At 50.8% G+C, this 21429-nt stretch overlaps 1 protein-coding gene across 4 annotated transcripts in view; it reads left to right on the top strand.

The window, feature by feature from the left end:
• RIMBP2 (RIMS binding protein 2) overlaps positions 1–21429 on the top strand; it is a 235147-nt gene that overhangs the window by 117203 nt on the left and 96515 nt on the right. For all 4 annotated transcript variants that reach the window (XM_031936402.1, XM_031936401.1, XM_031936403.1 and 1 more), the window contains one exon: positions 7817–7939. In XM_031936402.1, the coding sequence (XP_031792262.1) occupies positions 7817–7939 (123 nt within the window). The remainder of the gene's footprint in view (positions 1–7816; positions 7940–21429) is intronic.

Raw genomic sequence — 21429 nt, 5'->3', positions numbered from 1 at the left:
AGCTGAGCCCTGCAGGCATTGACCAGGCCAGCAAAGGCCGGCAGAGGTGGAGGTCCCAGGGTTCAGCCCTCACGACAGCGGCAGCCTCCTTTCCTAGACGGCTGATGGTGCAGCCTGACATCCCTGCTCCCATAGGATTTAAACCGCTTTGTTTGTTCACTTGAGGTTTGAATTTCTCCCCCTGCTGTCTTCTCAGCTTGGCCTTTTAAACAAGGCTGCAAGGCACAGGAAATGAGCTCGCCTTGGCTTCTGCTTCGCAGGGGTGTCTGAGAGAGCCCAGCAGCTCACCGGGGTGGACAGGAATAGCAGTGCTTTGGGAGAGGCAGCAGGGGCACTCCGGGTCTGTCCTGCAGCCTGCTTTACGGAGCTTGGATTTCCTTCCAAGTGCCTGGGCTGGCTTCCTGCATGGGAGGCATTGAGGGAGTGGCAGTCCCCAGAGAGTGTCTCTTGGGCCAAGCATCTTTGTGGCCCAGGGTAGCTGGGGAGGCTGGGTAGGTGGGGGTGAGTTTGTGCTGATGGAAGCATTCAACCATCCCTCCGGACTCGTGGGTGAGCTCGTCAACCGTCCCTCTGGACTCGTGGGTGAGCTCGTCTTGTCAACGCAAAACTGCAGAAACACCAGTGCTCTTCTGGGTCCCTGGAGACACTGGGGAAGCAGCAGTTCCTCTATCTGATTCTTGCTTGGAATTGCAAACTGCTTTTCGGTAGCACTGATTAAGAGACAGAAATTAATTCTCAGAGCTCTTAATTATGAATGCAAAGAGACTGCGTTGTCAGCATTTTTCCCTGTGCAGAAATGATTGGTTCTTGGGCACAAACGGTGGTATTGGGCTGTCTGGGGTGTTGAATTCTCTCAGGCAGGCAGCCTTGTGGGAGGAACCGATGAGCTGGGATCCAAGACATAGTGCAAAGAATATGCTTTGACGCCTTTGAGGCTGCAAAGCCAACCTTTTGTTGATTTCAGAAGAAATGATTCAAATTTCTTCTCTGTTGGGTTAGGAGGGGCCTGTTGAGCTCCCTCCTCCCCACGCTGGGCCACTGTTCCTGTAGCAGGTCTGAGGTTCAAGGTTTTCGTCACATTGAGTATCTGAGGCCAAATATTTCAAGCTTCTCTTCCACCTGGTGCCACTGTTGCTGCCACGAGAATGTATTTTGAAATAGAAATGAGTCCAGTGTCTGCATCAAAGTGAACAGTTCACTCTTACGAGATTTTTTTTAGAGAATAACATCCAATCCAGTGCCTGGATCAGATGCCCAGGGTGGTTAGTGTGCTGTTGTGTGTGTGTGTGGTGAGCAGGTCATGGGGAATCGTTCAGACCCTGTCAGCACCTGACATTCTGGAGCCGGCACTAGTAGGTCATGACGTTCATGACCTTTGACTTCGCTGGAGCATGGGTCAGAATTTCCTACAACCTCGGGCATCCCCTTACCTGCTGGCCAGAAACCCTAGGTTGTAGAAGTATAGGCACAGTTAGGAAACACTGGTATGAAATGTCAGCCATGTAACTTACTAGCAATTTCCCTCTTGACGCATTGTTTTCTAGTAAGAAAAGTATGAAAGTTTAAAAGGATGACACACATAGATATTTGGGATTCGTGAGGCTTAGTTTTTGACTGAAAGGTGAGTGTCCAGCCCAGGGTTGCAGCTGATGATTATTCTCTAAAAAAAAATCTGATAAGAGGGAATTGTTCTTCACCTTGCGTTTAATCAAGACAAAGGAAGAATCGTCCGGGCTGCTAACCTTGAACATCTGGGACATTTTTGCTTTGATTGTGTGTCTTAGTGAAGATCTCTGAGTCGTCTTTGTCACTCCGAGTTCGCTTTCTCCTTTAGGAGGAGACTGATTTGGCTCTTGAGAACATCCGGGAGACTGTTCTAGACCAAGAGCAATGGAACAGGGACCCAGGTCAGGTGCGGTGGCTCACGCCAGCAGTGGGATAGGGACCCAGGCCGGACTCAGTGGCTCACGCCTGTAATCCCAACACTTTGGGAGGCCAAGGCGCATGGATCACCTGAGGTCAAGAGTTTGAGATCAGCCTGGCCAACATGGAGAAACCCTGTCTCTACTAAAAATACAAAAATTGGCTGGGCATGGTGGAGTGCACCTGTAATCCCAGCTACTCGGGAGGCTGAGGCATGAGAATCTCTTGAACCCAGGAGGTAGAGGTTGCAGTGAGCTGAGATCACGCTACCGCACTCCGGCCTGGGTGACAGAGTCAGGCTCTCTCAAGAAAAAAAAAAAAAAAAAAAGTGATAGACTTTGAGGCAGAGACCTCAATGCAGTGGGGATCCCTGCACCCCTGTGTTCTTCGGAGCCAGAGGCCGGGGCATCTGTCAGCTAAGGGCCCGTCCGCCAAGACTCCTGGCATGAGCTGGGCTGCAAAGGCCAACTGAGCAGAGAGGAAACTGCCAGCCTCTCTTCTGGGCCACCGGCCCCAGGTGCCAGCATTTGAGTGGCCCATTGGAGCCAATATTTATTGTGTTTTAATTCAGCGGCATCAGTCCTCTATCCAGGTGGGATCGGTGGCTGCTAAATTAGAGAACGCCCCCTTTCCAGGTTTGTCAGCTGGGGTTATTTCCAGCTGCCCTCACGGAAGCCTAAGCTTGGTGGGTTACACACGAGGGGCAGTAGCGTGTTCAGGAAGCCTGGCCAGAGGCAGCTGCCTGGAGAAGGAGCGAGGGCCCGGGGGCTCCTGTCCAGCGGTGACGTGTATGGAGGGTGGCTTCCGTGACACCGCGACAGGTGGCGTTGCATCTCAAATCGCATCCCCACTGTGGCGGGAGGAAGAGGGGCTGAAGCTTTTCTCACGAAGCTCTGTTTCATGAAAGGTCATTGTCCTCCAGAGATTTCTGCTCCAGGTTCGTCAGAACCACGTCACAGACAGTCTCGGTCTGGTCCCAGCAGGAGAGATACGGCACATCCCTCGAAAGCAATTGAGGAGGGTTGCTAAGCATTCTTAGGGAGGTGCAGGCAGGGTCAGAGGAGCCAGCGGGGCGACTGAAGCCCTGGGGGCTGCACCAGGAGAGGAGGTGACAAACCTTGACTTGGGGGATAAGGAGGGGTGGGGCCCAGCTCACTGGGGCTTAGGCTTTCCAGGGATAGATGCCAGTTGCTGGCACAGAGTGACAATTCAACGCATGCTTGCAGTGATGAGGACTGCCGTCTAGCTGACTTCCACATCAGTTGCCTTATTGCTGCTGCGACAGACTCCCACAAACACTCCATCGTGTCTCAGCACTCTGCAGGTCTTAAGTCCTAAAGTCAAGATGTCAGCAGGCCTGTGTGCTTTCCTGAGGCTCTGGGCTAGAGTCTCTCCTCTTGCCTTATTTTGGCTTCCTTCCCTGATCTTCCAAGCTGACAGCAGAGCATTGTCCAAGCTCTCTCTTTTCGTCTCTGACTCTACTTTTCCTGATGAGGGCTCTGTGATTACATAGAGCCCATCTGGATAAGCCCCATGCTCTCCCACTCTCAGGACCCTCCACACAATCCCATCCTCAGGGTTCGTTCGGCCGCGAAAAGTGGCTTTAGGAATTTGGATGTGGGCATCTTCGTGTGGGGCCGTTACTCAGGCATTATACATCCAGGAAATCAGTCTCTTTGGTTCTCCCTCCCCTCTCCTTGTCCACACACCCTCTCCTTGTTGTGAACCAGAGCCGTGGCCTTCATCGTTCTGGTAAACAAAAAGATGACACTATGGAGAATTTTAAGTCAAAGAAATGCAAAACCATAATTGTGGCATGAGATGAGGTCCACGAAAGAGTAAATATCGGCTGGGCATGGTGGCTCACATCTGTAATTCCAGCACTTCAGGAGGCCGAGGCGGGCAGATCACTTGAGGTCAGGAGTTCAAGACCAGCCTGGCCAACATGACAAAACCTTGTCTCTACTAAAAATGCAAAACTTAGCCAGGCATGGTGGTGTGCACCTGTAACCCCAGTTATTTGGGAGGCTGAGGCACGAGAATCCCTTGAACTCAGGAGGTGGAGGTTGCAGTGAGCTGAGATTGCATCACTGCACTCCAGCCTGGGTGACAGAGCGAGACTCCATCTCAAAAAAGAAAAGAAAGAGTAAATGTCATTGACTTGCCCCCAAGGTTCTCCGTAGACTCTGCCTGGACTCTTCACCTTCCTCCAAGAACTTCTTTTCTTTTACTTTGCTTATGAGCATCACCTCAAGGCCAACAGATCCATTTGTTCCCCCAACATTATTGCCTTCTGTTAAGTCACTGCAATTACCACCATATTGTCCACTGCAGAAACACAGTGTTTCCGCTCTACTGTGTTGAATTTAGCTCCCTTTTAGCTCCATTGTGGGACAAATAGGATTTAGGGGCCAGCTGGACTCTCTAGCTTCTGGCCACCGTTTGTGATGTGCCCATGGGAGAATGCGTACCGGTGCTCAGTAATTTCTTTCCAGGTTCACACTGGAACGGTGGCCTGTCCATAGGTTGGAGGTTGTCTGTTGTTGACCAAAGCACTGGATGCTGCCCCCTAGAGGGCAATTCCTGACTGTCCCGTGCTCTTATAAAAAGCTGGATAATAAATGCATCTTCATGCTGGGTTCTGCACATGGAGCCTGAAACCCAAGTTGGCTTCTCTGTGAAGCATGAGTCTGAATCGATTCCTCTCTAAACTAGAAACTCCTTATGTAGGGAGCCTCTGAGTCATCATGTTGCTTTTGGGCTGTTAATGTTCTTTTTCTTTGGAGATTTTACCCATCAGGGTCACAAAAGCAAATAGACAGCATTTGCAAACTGGAGGATGGAGCAGAGTTTAGAAAATAAAGTACTAGCAAAGGTGTGGGTGGTGTTGCAGGGGCCAGGGGGCAGGGGGGCAGGACACCTGCAAAGGGGGTTGGGAGTCTGAGACCAGCAGAGGCTGGGCACCGTCTGGGCACCGTGGCCACCTGCTATGGGTATGGGGAGAAGGGTGTGGGAGAGGCCCTCCCCATGGAAGGACACTGTTGGGGGTTACCCCAGTTCCACAACCCAGTGGGAGGACTTGCAGGGCTCAGTGTGCAGCCGCCCTCAGGGCTGTGACTTATTACAGCAAAAGGACACACCACACAGGTGGCAAAGGGAGAGGGCACACAGGATGAAGCCAGGGGGAGACCAGGTACAGGCTCTCCAGGTCGTCTCCCAAGAGGATTCCCAAGAATCACACAGGACCCTTAGTGGACCCACAGCTGCAAGCTGCGATGTGTGTGAAATGTCATCTATCAGGGAAGCCCATTAAAGACTCAGCAACCAGAGTTTTTATGGGGACCTGGTCACATGGGCACTCTCTGTCCAGCACATACCAAAATTCCAGACGCCCAGAAGGAAAGGTGTTCAGCACAAACTGTCTTGTTCAAGTGGCCTAGATGCGGTAAGCCGCACTAATCGATTAGGGAATGTAGGAATTCTCCCCAAATCCCAGTTCCCAGGCCTCCAGCCAAGGGCCAAGGGCCAGGCTCACCAGCGGTCTTTCTAAGGGAAGCAACACAGAGTAATCCCTGCAGGCTGGTGGGGAGGGCCGGGGGCCAGGGGTCATGCTGATCCATTGTTTCTCGGTCATGTCTTCCACTAGGCAAGCTGATCAGAAGCCGGGATGGTACAGGGGGTGCAGGCCGTGAGGATGAGCCTCCTGGGACACAGAGGGATGGATGATGGTGGGGCCTGGGTCTGGGAGAGTAAACAGCAGTAGTCCACCCAGGAGCCAGGGCCTCCTTTCCAATCTTGGAACTTTCCTCAACACCATTCCATTCAGTACAAAAATCTTGCTTGACCACTGACTCCCTGCCAGGCAGTCCTCTGGGCTCTGACGATGGGAAATTGCGTGGCAGAAGAAAACTTCTGTCTGGTGACACTTCTGTTCCAATGAGGAGCAGCCACGGGAAGAAGGCAAACAGCCGCAGAGGACAGTACCGGACACACGTGGACACCGAAGCATGGAGGTGTGAGAGGGAGGGACATGGAGGCAGGGAGTGGAGACAAGGGTTCTGTCACCTTGCAAGGGTTGGAAAGGCCTGTCTGAGGTTACACCGAATGAGAAGGAGCCAGACCTGAGCAGACTGGGGCAGGGCGGGGTAGAGATCTGCAGGCAACGGAATCAGCAGGTACAAGCGTTCTGGGGTGGTAAGAAGCTTGACCTGTTTAAGGGACAGAAGGAGGCCAGGGTGTCCCCAGCCTGGTGGCAACAGGGTAGCAGGTGGGTGGGGCTTTTAGACCACCAAGGAGTTTGGATTTTATTCTAAATTCTGTGGAAACCATAGAAGGTTTCAAGCAGGGAGAGGCAAGAGCTGGCAGGTATTTCAGAAAGATGGTGCTGGTCGCTGTGTGAGACTGAATGTAGGAGCATTCGAGCATGACTCCCAAGTCCTAATGTTCTTGAACAGCTAGGATGCAAGAAGTGATGCTTTCTGCAAACCTGCACTCCGGGGTATTGAGGTTCAGAAGTGAGGATGGTTTAATTCAAATACGTCGTGACATTTTCACCAGGGGCATTTGGATGATTTCTCTAAGTTCATTGCCTGATAACATCACGTTGCGGCAAAATGGCATTAAAATATTCCTTCGAATGAAACCTCTCTACGACCTCTTAATAACAGCTTTCCTGTAACCTTGTTCCCATTTGGGAATGCCAAGTGGGTGCCTGCCTTTCTTTTGGTGCCCCAGAAGTTGTCAGGTTAAACTAACACTCAGTACAGAAAGTATTTGAAATAGAAAGGACTTCTGCAGCTGACAAGCATGGCATTGTGTTAGTCTGTTATTGAAGCCATAATTCACATCATAAGACTTGGGGAGGAGGAAAAGAAATTATAAGGCTGCTGTTGGGTTAAAATATGTTGCCTCCACAATGAAAATGAATGGGAAAGGAACCGTGGTGACTTCTTTCATTGACAGCATCCCCTTACCTGTTTCGAAGAGGAGAGAGACTGAACATGGCACCTCCCTTCCCAATAAGCTTGTAGCTTGGCCCTGGGGGTTGTGGCCTAAGAATGGAATTTATGTGGCTTTTGGATTTATTGGGGGAATGCATTCTAGTTCATGTGGAATTTCATTGGCATTTTTATTCACTTTTAAGATGAGGTAAAACTTCTAGAAAAGAATATGCTTAGACAATGGGAAAACACTTGTATCTGTTAGGGCTCTCATAGTTACAGGGGACAGACGATTCAAATTGGTGTAAGCAAACAAGGAGAATCTATTGGTCCAAGTGACTGAAAAGGAAAAGATAATTAGCTTCAGGCTCAGCTTGATCTGGGTGCTCAAATGATGCCATAGGGGATCCTGCTTTTCCCTCTGCCTCTCTGTGTTTATCTCATTGGCTCTGTTCTCAGATGAGTTCTTTCGTCATGATGACAAAGGCCACAGTAGTTCCAGCTTTTTGTCTTTAACTTTCCAAGTCCAGTGGGCAAAAGGGAGAGTTCTTCCGGGTTCCTATACTAGTATAGGATCTCATTCCCCCAGAATGCAATTTGGGTCCTGTGACTTCCCCAACCAATCACTACATCCAGGAGATGAGATTACACTGATTGGCCAGGCCTGTGGTACATTTGCAACCCTGAACCAATCACTGAGGCTGTGGTGGAGGTGGGCGGGAGGAAGACGGAGGTCGTCTGCTGATTGGTCAGCCCTTGGTCATGTGTCGTGACCCCTAATAGGAGTGGACCCAGTCCATGATGGAGAAGGAGGAAGGGAAGAATCCTCTAAGAGGAAATTGAAGATTTTCCTCCTAAAGAGGAAGCAATGGATATCAGCTGGGGGCAGATGCCTGCTCCTTCTCTTAGGCAGGTTGTGATAACCTCCTTGTCTCCATTCCTTCCACTTGCAGGTGAAGGCAGAGTATGTGCATCTCAACCACCCACTCACCCTCTTGACCAGAGAGCGCGATTTGGCCGTGAAGGAGAAACACCAGCTCCAAGCCAAGCTGGAGAACCTAGAACAGGTCCTGAAGGTAGGCTGGCTTTCTGCATTTGGGACCACTCCTGCTTTTTGTGAGGTCAGTGTGAGGAAAGAGGGGCTACAGGACCCCCGAGCAGAAGCTACGTCAAGCTCCTTTGGAAGCCATCATCCACATTCAGAGATGCTGGGGCTGGTTTCCCCCTTTTTGTGGCATAAAAAGCAATAAATAACAAAATTCCAGTGTTTCTGGAAGCAATCCCATAAAGCCAATTATGCATTTCCATTTCTTAGGATGTTAAACACAGCTGAGCTGTGCAGTGGCGGGCACTCCGCTCCTGAATGGAAATGGAGTCTGTTTACGTTAAAGACCAGAGGTGGCTACAGTGGGTTTCAAACTTCAGGAATTTAAAGCTGCTCCTTGGACGTTTAATGACCTTTGTTACAAAGAGGATAGCTAAACCAGAACATCGCTCTATCGGGGTACGGGTAACTGGATGTCCCTCACGCATTCCTGATGAGCTGAGATCTCCTTCAATATTTAGCCAGTGGGTTGATTTGCTATTGATGCCACTGAGTTAAGCTGAATGAATTTTTTTCACCAAGTGTTAAAATTTGATTGGATTCTTATTCTAGGAAACTTTTTTTTACAAAAATTAAAAAAAAATCATCTCCAGTTCTATGATCCAGTACATATATTACCAGGATCATTTGCATTTCACAATTACAGAAAACAGGATTAGGCTGCATCCGCAAATACTCTTTAAATCAAGAAGTGATTTTACCTCCATCTGTAGCCTCTTTGGGGAAGCTTTCGGAGCTCTGAGGGGAGCATCTGAGTAATTGCCAGGGGTGGTGGTGGGGGAGTGAACAGGGTGGGGGGGTGGGGATGAGGAGTGACCCCTCCAGGGATGGTGGTGGGGGGAGTGGAGGGGGTGGGGATGAGGAGTGACCCCTCCAGGGATGGTGTTGGGGGGAGTGGAGGGGGTAGGGGGATGGGGATGAGGAGTGACCCCTCCAGGGATGGTGGCTGGGGGAGTGGAGGGGGTGGGGGGATGGGGATGAGGAGTGACCGCTAAGGGATATGGGGTTCTTTTTGGAGTGATGAAAATGTTCTTGAGTTAGATGGTAATAATGGCTGCTGAACTTTGTGAATGTGCCAAAACCATGTCATTGCACACCAAAATGGTGACCTTCATGGCATGTGCATTCCATCTCAATGAGAAAAGAATGATTCCATCTCAATTAGCAAAGAAAGATGGCCTATTCTCCGACTACCAGCCCTGAATGTGGACCAAGCTGGTCCTGCAGTTCTCAGCAAGCTGACTGTCCTGCTTCTCCCTGTGTGCTCTAAGTCTTCAGAACGTAACCCTCAAAGAGGAGGTGCTACCACAGAATTCTTTAAGCAGCTGCCTCGATGACTGACTGTGAGTTTTCTGAGGGCACACATGGTGACTTATCCAACCCTCTACCTTTAGTGCCTGGGACACACATTCAGGGCTTAGTGAATTTAATGGAGGGTGTGCCATGAAACCCTGGGAGGAAGGAGCTTAGCAGAGAGTCTGCTGGATTAAAAAGTCATGAAAGATGGTTCTCAGTGGGGCCAGCTTGCCCTCCAGGGAACATTCGGCAATGTCTGAGGACACTTTTGATTGATATGACTGGGGAAGGGGAAGCCAGGGATGTAAAACCCTCTACCATGTGCAGATCAGTCTCCTACAGCAGATTATCACCTGGTCCCACATGTCAGTGGTACTGAGGCTCAGAAATCGTGTATCTGTTTCTTATTACTGCTATAGCAAGTGACCCCACAGTGTCTTGGTGGCTTAAAGTGATGTAGACGTATTCTGTTTCAGTTCTGGAGGTCAGAAGTCTGAGATGAGCCTCACAGGGCTATGATCTGGTGTTGGCAGGACTGAGTGCCTTTCTGAGCTTTGGGGAGAATTCATTCCTTGCCTTGCCAGCTGCAAGGGCTGCTGAGGGCCTCGCGCTCTGCCTTCAAAGCCAGGGAGGCGGCGTCTTCCCTCCTTTCTGACCTCATGCCCTTTGAGTTGTTGGCGTTGTTGTCTTTTGTTGTCAGTAATGTGAGTGGAATTGGAACCTCAGCACAGTTTCAGTCAACCTGATTTGCTGAAAGCCAAAGCGAATTCTACCGGATCAGAGACCCATCTTGGGAGGATGTCAGGTGATGCAGGATTCCCAGCTAAGCGTACCTGAGGGCCGGCTCACAGCCCCTCTCCTTTGCCTGCACGGAGCAAAGGCCCTGAAATGCCAGGCTGCGGAAGAGCCCTGGATTAAAAAGCCATGAAAGATGGTTCTCAGTGGGGCCAACTTGCCCTCCAGGGGACATTCGGCAATGTCTGAGGACACTTTTGATTGATATGACTGGGGAAGGGGAGGCCAGGGATGTAAAACCCTCTACCACATGCAGATCAGTCTCCCACAGCAGACTGAAGGGCCACCAAATCACACCCACCACTGGGTTTGACTGAATTGTGAGAGGGATGTGGTTTTCCTTCCAAATATAAAAGCTTTCAGTGAAATAGATAAGACTGAAATTGGGGCTGAACGTTCCTGAAACAATCATGTAAGAATAATACTGAAACTGACTAGGCGTGCCCCCAGCGTGGATCCCGCAGTGGTATTTAACCTGATTTGAGTCCCTCCTGATTTTCATACTTAAAAAAATGATAATTGATGACTTCATTATCTGTGAATGTGTTTTTATTATGCTTCTTTCCAAGAATATGTCCTAATTACCAAAATCATTAAATATAATGAAGTGATATGGAAGGAAGTAGAGTGTGTGCATAAAGAGAAGAAAGAACTAAAATATGCTGCCTTGGAGGCTGAACATAGTTACTCCAAGATTCTCATTTGGCTCTGAGTTTCCAGGGAGGCTGGACAGAAAAGAAAATATGAACAATTGCATAATTCTCACTTCTTCGGGGAAGGAAGCTCACTGCTTCCCCAGCAAAACAAAGCATGGCGTGCTGGACATGGTTTTCTTACTCAGAATGTTATGTTAGAGGATGCAGAAAAATACAGAAGAAACTGTTGTCAGGAACAGTTTCATAGCAATGGAGGAGCAATTTTCCCAAGTCTCTTTCTTTGGAAGTTCTTTGGAGAAGAGCCTAATGGTATATGGATTTTTCAAGCCTGTCTTGCAACATTAGCAAGGAGAATTGAGGAGCAACGCTAAGGCTAGATTGCCCCACATACAAGAAGAATCCACGAAGAGTTTTTCTTTGTTTCGTTTTGTTTTTTTTTGAGATGTAGTCTTGCTCTGTCATTCTGGCTGGAGTGCATGGAGTGCAATGGCACGATCTCAACTCACTGCAACCTTCACCTCCCAGGTTCAAGGGATTCTCCTGCCTCAGCCTCCCTAGTAGCTGGGATTACAGGCACCCACCACCAAACTTGGCTATTTTTTGTGTGTATGTATATTTTTAGTAGAGATGGGGTTTTGCCATGTTGACCAGGCTGGTTTTGAACTCCTGAACTCAAGTGGTCAGCCTGCCTCGGCCTCCCAAAGTGCTAGGATTACAGGCGTGAGCCACTGTGCCCGGCTGAGTTATTCTTGATGGGACTTGAACAAGAGAAAATGTAGTATTCCTGAGCCATTCATTCCTGGTCTGTGGAATCTAAAATACCAAGAGGTGGGAAAGCACTGGAGGGTGAACCAAGTGGGGTGGTCTAATGAGACTCTGCCCACATGTCCACCCTGTCTTTTGGGGAATTTCCATGTCCCCAGCATCCCTATCAAGGGAAAGGGATACATCAGTGCATCTAAACAGAGATCTATATAGTGAGACACACGTGGCATCCTTGGGCCACAAGTTGCTCATTGTATGACTAGTCATTCATTCACAAGGGTCCATTGAGCGCTATGTACCAGGCACTGTTGCAGGCACCAAGGGTATAGCAATTAGCGAAATAGACCTCAACATTCAACTCTCTGATGAAGAAAAAGTCAAATGCATGTGATATAACGTCAGGCAGTGATCAGTGCTTTGCAGAAAAATAAACTGGGTAGAGGAGCAGGAAATCAGTCCCTGCTGATGGTGGCACTTTAAAAGAGTGGTCCAGGTGGCTTCCCGAGACATATATGTTGAGCAGAGGGAGGAAGCAGCCCTGTCAGTGTTCAGGGAGGAGCATTCCAGGCAGAGGGGAGTGCAGAGGGCCTGGCGTGTGTGGACGCCTGACATGTCCAAGGAGAGGAAGGTGGGCCAGTCAGTGAATGGGGAGGGGCAGGGAAGGAAAAAAAATGAAACCTGGATTGGGAATAAATTAGAGTCTTATAGGCCAAGGTAGAACTCCAAGAATTGTAGAACTGTATGTATTATCCCCTGTCCCGACCAGGCTGCATAACAAACCATCCCGAAGCCTGGGGCTTGAAGCGGTCACAGTCCATCATTGCTCCCAAACCTCTGGTTGGCTGCATGGAGCGTCTCAGCTTGACTGAACTGGACTGAACAGCTCTTCCGGTCCAGCCAGGGCTCACATGCACCTGGGTGTGGCCACTGGAGGATCTTGGTTGGTTGGGCTGGGGTGACCACCTTGCTCCTTGCTCTCCCCACCTCCATCAGGTGAGACAGGGCTTCTGGCCAGGGCACAGTTGGGCCATGAATGAGGCAGAGATATGGAAGACCTCATGAGGTCCAGGCTTGAATGGAGAAAGGCACTTCTTGAATTCTGTTGGCCAAAGCAAAGCTCAGTGTCTGCCTGGTTTCAGGGGATAAGGACGTTAACTCTGTCTCCAGCTAAGAGGAGCCAAGAAGTCACATCAGCAAGAATATAGATGTGGTGCAGGGCAGGGAGCCCCAAATCAGGGCTTAGGCTGGGAGGGTTCTTGGCTTTGCCCAAGGGAGAATTCAAGGGCAAGCTGGTGGTGTTAGCAGCTTTTACTGAAGCGTCTGTGCATAGCAGCAGCAGAGGTCCTGCTCCTTGCAGAGCAAGGCTACCTCACAGGCCGTGCACCTAGAGTAGTGGCTCAGAGGTGACTCTGAAGTTGGATTTAAACCAGGTTTTAATTACATGCCAATTAAGGGGCAGGTTATGCAGCAAATTATTGGAAAATGGTGGTAACTTCTGGATGGCTGGGTCATTGCCATGGAAAGGGGTAGTAACTTCTGAGTGTTGCCATGGCAATGGTCAACTGACATGGCACTATGGGTGCGTCTCATGGGAAGGTGCTTCTGCCTGGGACCTGATTTAGCTAGTCCTGTTTGGTCCCGATTCTAAGCCTCATCTCTTACCTTCCTACCTCAGATGCAGGGGGTGACTGTGGCTGGCATAGTTTTGCACTCCGTTTGTGTCAGATGCCATTGGAATTGAGAGAGGATGTGCGTCTGGCTTTGGTTTGTAGAGAGTCACTCCAGTGGCCACACAGATAAAATCAGGAGTGGAAGCAGGGACCCTACTGGGAGCCGTGTCCTGATGCGAGATAATGGGGGCTTCCACCAAGTCAGGGTGGGGAGAAGCGCGCAGGCTCAGGGCGCAAGCTCGGGGTGTGTCTTCAAGGTGGAATCAACAGGGTTTGCTGATGGACTGGACTTGGAGTGTGAGAGGCGGGAGGAGTCAGGACGTGAGTTTTTGGGGCAGCAATGGTGTCGTCTGCTGTGACAGGGAAACCTAGGGATGTGTGGCTCAGGGTCGGGGCATCACCACGTGTGGGAGATGGCGAGCATAGTGACCCCTGGATCCTTGGGGTGGGAGAACTCCAGGTTCCCACTCTACGGACCTCCCGGCTGATCCTCAAGAAACCCACGTTGTTCCATTAGTCGATGACAGGTGCAGTAGAACAGTAGAAGTGGCTCACTTGGGTTAAAGCATGATGCTCAGGCAGTCATCACCACGGCTTTTCATCCCAAACCCCGTGGTCACCATTCTCATCTCGCACCTGACGCATCTTGTGTCTTTCACGTCCTAAAGTGACTGGGGGGTGGGGGGCGGTGTGCGGCCTGTGAATGAAGACTACTTGTCCTGTGTTCATGGGGGTAATTAACAGCTGTGGAGCTGTGCCAATGTGCATTCAGGGCCTCTCTGAACTGATAATTAGCCCACTGGTCACATTCATATGCGGGCTTTTTTGTTTCCAAATATCGCTGATGTGCCGTCTGTCTTAATAGTGATCATCCAGTTTAGCTAAAGACAACGTGCCCTGCTTCCCTGCAGCCTGTGACTGGTTATGCACAGAAACACATGGTGTATTCATCTATTTTTTGTTGTTGTTTTTTCTCAGAGAAGGAGTCTCGCTCTGTCGCCCAGGCTGGAGTGCAGTAGTATGATCTGGGCTCACTGCAACTTCTGCCTGCCACGTTCAAGCGATTCTCCTGCCTCAGCCTCCTGAGTAGCTGGGATTACAGGTGCCCGCTACCACGCCCAGCTAATTTTTGTATTTTTAGTAGAGATGTGGTTTCACCATGTTGGTCAGGCTGGTCTCGAACTCCTGACCTCGTGATGTGCTCATCTTTGCCTCTCAAAGTGCTGGGATTACAGGTATGAGCCACTGCATCCGGCCCACATGGTTCTTTTCAGAGCCCTTTTTGACTGTATTGTGGGGGCTGCCAAGTAATTTTCACTTGAAGAGTCAGAAAAGTATGTCCAGATATGTAGATTTTAAAGGGAAATGCATTTGTTCACCTCAGGCACCAGCTTCCTGAAAAATTTCAAAGCCTGCAGTACTTGCCCTGATTAAAACCTATATAGCTAACCTGCACATGTGCCCCTGAACCTAAAATAAAACTTAAAAAAAGAAATCTAGTTGGACCCACACCCAAAGACATATTCATTCAAAAATATTGAGCAACCACTTTGTGTCAAACGCTTTCTTGTTTCTGGAAAAAGTGATCTAAATCCATGCCCTTGGTTCTGGTGGAGAGTTGATAAATTAACGTGCAGGTCAGGTGGGGAAGTGAGAAGGGGTGAAGGGTGATAGTCACGGAAGAGCTGGTTTACATTTAGTGGTTGGGGAGACCTCACTGTGGTGAGTCCTTTGAGCAGAGACCTGGGTGAAGCCAGGGAGGGAGCTGTGCAGAAGTGCAAAGGCCCTGGGGCAGACGGTGAGTGCCTGCTGTGTCTGAGAAGTGTGTGGAAGTCCGAGGAGCAGGAGTAGAATGAACGCGGGGAAACAGTTAGAAGATGAGGTCAGATGAGGGAGATGACTTGGAGCAGATCACTTAAAGCTTTTGAAGGCCAAGATAAGGACATTGGCTCTTTTCTTCCTGAGTGAGATCAGAAGCCATTAGAGGGTTTTCAACAGTAGAATGATGTGATCTAACCTGAATTTTTAAGGAATTGTATCTGCAACTCTGTAGAGGTGTAGTACACAAGAGGAGGTGCAGGAAGACCCGCACAGAGGTACACCAGTTAGCTATTGCTGTATCACAAAGCACCCTGATATGGTTTGGCTCTATGTCCCCACCCAAATCTCATGTTGAATTATAGTTCTCAACGTGGGGGAAGAGACCTGGTGGCAGATGATTGGATCATGTGGGTAGACTTCCGCCTTGCTGTTCTTGTGATAGTGAGTGAGTTCTCACAAGATTTCTTGGTTTAGAAGTGTGTAGCCCCTCTTGCTTCATGCTCTTTCCTGTTGCCATGTGAAGATGTGCCTGCATTTCCTTTGCCTTCTGCCATTACTGTAAGTTTCCTGAGGCTTCCCCAGCCACGCCTCCTGTACAGCCCGAGGAACTGTGAGTCAGTTAAACCTCTTTTCTTCATAAATTACTCAGTTTTAGGTATGTCTTTATAGCAGTGTGAGAATGGACTAATGCGACCCCGAAATTCAGTGGCTGAGATTAGTGATTTGTGTTGATGTCTCATGGCTGTGTTGGTTGACTGCGCAGCTACATGGTTCTCACCTGAGGTCTCCTCTTGGGTAGTTAAGCTTAGATGGCAACTGAAGTTGCAGTCATCTGCAGCCTTGGCTGGCTCTTTGCCTGCATGTTGTCCTCTCCTGAGTTGGCTAGAAGAGAGGGGACAGGCCAGATATTTCTCTCCTCATGTGGCCTGTCCACAGGCTAGCTTGGGTTTCCTCACAGCCTGGTGGATTCGGGGTCAGAGTTCCTCCACAGTGGCTGAGTCCCCCCAGAGCAAAGACCTCACGAGCCCTAAGCGAAAGCTACAAGGCTACTTATGACTCAGCTTTGGAAGTCCCTTCTGCCAGGTCCTGCTGGAGAGAAGACAGGCGTAGGTCTGGAATCAAGGTGAGGGGATGCCACAGGGGCATGCGTAGTGGGGTGTGGGGTCCATTGTGGAGAAGCGGCATCCTTGGAGACCAGCTGCAGAAAAGCTTTTGAAATCATCCAGGTGAGCAATGGTAGAGGCTTGGACCAGAGTGGTGGATTCGATGAGAACTGTCAGGTTCTTGATGCAGTTTGAAGGTGGAGGTAACAGGATGCTGACAGATTGACTTTGGCTTAAGCAAGAAAATTCAAGGATGATTTGAAGGCCTTGTAGTCTGAGCAAGATTAAGAAGAAAGTGGCATTGATGACGTGCAGAGGACTCAGGGATGCGTGGTGAGGGGACCAGAGGAGGTAGGAGGAAGTCAAGAGCTCAGCGTAGGACCCGGTGTGGGATGCCCACGCAGCATCCAAAGGGAGAAGTCAACGTGGGCAGGAAGATGTCCCCTTCTGGAGTTAGGGAGAGATACGGCTGGAGATGGGAATTTAGGAGTCCTCAGATTAGAGCTGGTGTTTAAAAGTATGTGCCTGGAGAGATCGTAGATACATAAGAGAAGCAGTAGTGAGGGGTTTACTTCTCTTCTGAAAACTGACACCGTTTGGGTCAGGGCCTGTGTGATCTGGCCATGGCTGCCTCTCCAGCTTCATCCACCACCACCCTTCTCCTCCTCACGTGGCCCGTGAGACGCTTCTGTTCTTCAGATGCGGTAGAGCGACGGCTGCTTTTATTTTAGAGTCCTGGCAGGGAAGAACGGTTTAACTTCACACTCACAAGGTTTAACTTCAGAGAGCTCAGTCTAGAAGCAATTAGAGGCAGGGGCCGGCGAAACCACCAGAGGCTGTGAGCAGGATCAGTGGTCACGGAGCCCAGGGAGCAGAAGGCAGGTGAGAAGCTTCTGGACGGAGGGGTGGGTTGAATCGACCTCTCCCCGTGTCTCTCCCCACACACCTGGGTGTGGGGCCTAGTTTGGAAATAGGGTGTTTGGAGATGTCACCAGGTAAAGGTGAGGTCACACATCAGGGCGGGCCCTCATCCAGTGACAGGCTTTGTAAGAGAAAGGAAAGGGGAGTTTGGATAGAGACACAGATGCTCAGGGAGGAAGCCACGCATGGATGGAAGCAGAGATCAGAGCGATATGACCATGAGCCACGGAGTGCCCAGGAGACTGGAGAGGCGGGGAGGAGCCTGTCCTGGAGCCTTCGGAGGGTGCGTGGCCCTGTCCACACCTTGACTGAGGACTTCCGGCCTCCAGGGCTTGAGAGGATGGGTTGCTGCTGTTTTAAACCCCCAGTTTATGGCCCTTTGCTGCTGCGGGCCTTGTGGACTCACAGGGTGAGAAGCGGGGCCTGTGGGGGGAGCCAGATGCACATCCCAGTCTCTCTTCACTCCGCTCAGTGACGTCGGGGCGGTTGTGGTCTGATGGCCTGGGCAGAACACCTTGAGGGTCCCACTCCTCAGGGACAGGACAGGAGTCCCGATGTGCGGAGAGGTGCGTGGTCCTCCTTGGCTCTTCTGCGTAGCCTGCAGCTGAGAGAAAGGTGTGCCTGAAGGAGGCCATCACAGGCAGGAAAGCATCATGTGGTCACTTTCTGGGCAGTGGCTCTGTCCGTAGCTGCTGGGGGCCCGGCACAGAAGGGGGCTCAGGGGGATGGGGTCATGGCCTTTCACGAGGCGCCACCGTGTGCTGGTCTCCCATGGACAGAAGCATCCCTCCTGCAGGAAGTGGATGGAGCCTTCCCCCTCACAGCCTCCTCTACCCCAGAGCTGCTCAGCAGGGCTGCTGAGACCGGAGCGAGGACAGTGAGGTGGTGGATTAGTTCGTTTTCATGCTGCTAATGAGGACATACCCGAGATTGGGTAATTTATACAGGAAAGAGGTTTAATGGACTCGCCGGGCTGGGGAGGCCTCACGATCATGGTGGAAGGTGAAAGGCATGTGTCACGCAGTGGCAGGCAAGAGAAGAGAAGGGAATGACAATCAAGGGAAAGGGGTTTCCCCTGATGAAACCTTCAGCTCTCGTGAGACTTACTACCACAAGAACAGTGCGGGGGAAACCGCCCCCATGATCCAATTATCTCCCACCAGGTCCCTCCCAGAACACATGGGAATTACAGGAGTTACTATTCAAGATGAGATTCGGGTGGGGCACAGCCAAACCATGTCAGATGGCTACAGGCATGGACGTACTTTCCGCCATAGTCTACAGTGCTTTACAGTTTAGGGCCAATGAGTCAGCGGCAGAGCCCTCACCCACCCTAGGGGGACATTCCTGTTGATTTCAGTAGCCTAACCTAATTCAAAGACTTTGGGCTTTTAGTTAGAACAGTCTGGGTTCAAATTTGAACGCGATCGTTAACTAGTTGTTTACATGCGATCAAGCGAACCAATTTCTGGGAACCGTGGTATCCTCCCATCTTTAAAGTGGCCGTAAAGTACCTTTCTAGATGTAAGGGTTCAAAGCATAGAATGTGCCCAGTGATCTAACACAGTGGCTGGTGCTGGAGAGGTTGGTGATCAAGAATAGCTAATACTGGGAGCGATTTCACAGATACACACCCTCAAAGGAATCTACTAGAATAGACAGAAGGATAGCCAGTTACCATGCCAGATGTTTGGAGTAAAATGAGAAGCAAACCCAAGGTTATTTCTGTTTTCATGAAGCTTAACCTTCTACTGGGGTGGGAGGAGCACAGAAAAAAATCAGGTCATCTAGCAAATAGATAAGAATTTCAGACACGGAGGAAGACGGTGATGATGAGCCAGGGTTACCTGGAGGGTGAGGGGAGCGCAGGGCACCCTGCACATGTCTGTTAGGGGGTGATGCTTCAGCTGAGGCCCATGTGACAACAACAGCCTGGCCAAGCAACGTCCCTGGGGAATTCTCACAGGGGCAAGAGGAGACAATGGGTAGCACCGAGGCGGGAGCCACTAGGGTATGTGCCAGCATGGCTGAGGGCGTGGCCCAGGGCAGGTGTCCAGAGGCATGAATCCAGGCAGATGGGGACAAGTGAAACAGCTCCCCTCATCATTTTGGGGGATGCAGAGGGTCAGCTGTGCTTCCCCAAATGACGCCCAAGTCCTAAATCTATGTACTTGTGAATATGACCTTATTTGGAAATGAGTCTTTGCAGGTGTCATCAAAATAAGGTCATGCTGGAGTAGGGCAGCTCTAAACCCAAGGACTGTTGCCCTTATAAGAAGAAGAGACACCCAAGGGGATGGGAGTGAGGTGTCTTCTGGTCAAAGATCACCAGCCACACCAGCAGCTGGAGTGGGGCATGGAGCGGCTTCTCCCTCAGAGGTTCCAGGAGAGGAGCCGGCCCTACTGACACCTGGATTTCAGCCTTCCGTCCTCCAGAGCTGTGAGAGGAAACCTTCCGTTGTCTTAAGCAGGAGTGCCAGTTGTGGTACTTTGGGACGCAGTGGTCATGAACGCATCCCTTTCCCACACATGGTCAAGTGCTCTGGACAGCAGGGAAGGGGGTATCCCAAGTAACCAGCACACAGGGCTGGAGTGTGGGTCCCGGAGGCCTCCGTGGGTTCCCTGACTCCTACTTTGCACTTTCTCTCTTTCTCTTGCTCTTTGTCTTTCTCTTTTTCTATCTCTCTCTCTCTTTTTTTTTTTTTTTTTTTTGAGACAGGGTCTCACTCTGTCGCCCAGGCTGGAGTGCAGTGGGCAATCTCAGTTCACTGCAACCTCTGCCTCCCGGGTTCAAGCAATTCTCCTGCTTCAGCCTCCTGAGTAGCTGGGATTATGGGTGCCCGCCACCAAGCCTGGCTAATTTTTGTATTTTGAGTAGAGATGGGGTTTCACCATGTTGGCCAGGCTGGTCTCGAACTCCTGACCTCAGATGATCTGCCTGCCTTGGCCTCCTAAAGTACTGGGATTATAGCCACTGCGCCCAGCCCTACTTTGCATTTTCAAAGCACGTTTGCATCCACCGTCTTACCGTGAGACTGTGTGGAGGCAGCGGCAGAACAGTGCAGGGAGAACCGTGGTGGCGGGGAGGCGCCGACTTCCAGGCCTGACGCTTGCTGGGGTCTGGAGTGGGCTCCAGGAGGGCCAGGGCAGGGTCTGTCCTTCCGAATCGTTCTGTCCCTGTCCCCAGCGCAGTGATACAGAATGAGTGCTCTGTCCCAGTGTGTGGGATGTACTCACAAGGGGCTGAATCATCTCTGTGAGCCTCGGTTTACCCATCTGTCACAAGCTTGTATTTTTATATCCTCACCCGATCTATGCTTGTCTTTCCCACTGGGATGTTAGCCCCCCACAAGCCAGGGCCTCTCAGCTTTGTGTCCACCGTGTCTCCAATGCCTGTCAGGCCACCTGGACGCAGCTGGTGCTCAGGAAACACTGTACAGAGGAGAGCAACAGAAAGGGCGGATATCCGGGCAAATGGAACAGGCTAGACCAGGCTGTTTTTCTCCTTGTAGGCTCTTTCATATACATAAATGATGCTTCAAAGAAAACGTAGAACACTCTGATGGGGTTTCAGTTATATAGATGGAACATGTAAGAATTCCACTTGGAAGGGCAAGTTTTAATTCTGAGTAGATTATTTAAATTTAAATATGTATTTTGAATTCCCTGGGGCAACCACTGAGAGTGACATAAAAACATATAGAACAGCACTCCCTGGAACATAGAGCAGCCCTCCCCAGAACATAGAACAGCCCTCCACGGAACATAGAACAGCCCTCCATGGAACATAGAACAGCCCTCCACGGAACATAGAACATCCCTCCATGGAACATAGAACGGCCCTCCGCGGGAACATAGAACGGCCGTCCGCGGGAACATAGAACGGCCCTCCGCGGGAACATGGAACGGCACTCTGCGGGGACATAGAACGGCCGTCCACGGAACATCGAACGGCCGTCCACGGGGACATAGAACGGCCCACCGCGGAACATTGAACGGCCGTCCGCGGGGACATAGAACGGCCCACCGCGGAGCATAGAACGGCCGTCCGCGGAACATAGAATGGCCGTCTGCGGGGACATAGAACGGCCCTCCACGGGAACATAGAACGGCACGCCGCAGAACATAGAACGGCCGGCCGCGGAACATAGAACGGCCATCCGCGGGGACATAGAATGGCACGCCGCGGGAACATAGAAGAGCACTCCGGAATATAGAACGGCCCTCCACAGAACATAGAACAGCCCTCCACAGAACATAGAACCGCACGCCACAGAACATAGAACGGCACGCCACGGAACATAGAACGGCATGCCACGGGAACATAGAACGGCACGCTGCGGAACATAGAACGGCACGCCGCGGGAACATAGAATGGCCCTCCGCAGAACATAGAACGGCACACCGCGGGAACATAGAACGGCACGCCACGGA

This window comes from Piliocolobus tephrosceles, chromosome 10 (assembly GCF_002776525.5).
Source record: "Piliocolobus tephrosceles isolate RC106 chromosome 10, ASM277652v3, whole genome shotgun sequence".
In the NCBI taxonomy this organism is placed as follows: domain Eukaryota; kingdom Metazoa; phylum Chordata; class Mammalia; order Primates; family Cercopithecidae; genus Piliocolobus; species Piliocolobus tephrosceles.
The sequence above is the reverse complement of the archived record's forward strand: the minus strand, read 5'-3'. Positions and strand labels throughout refer to the sequence as shown.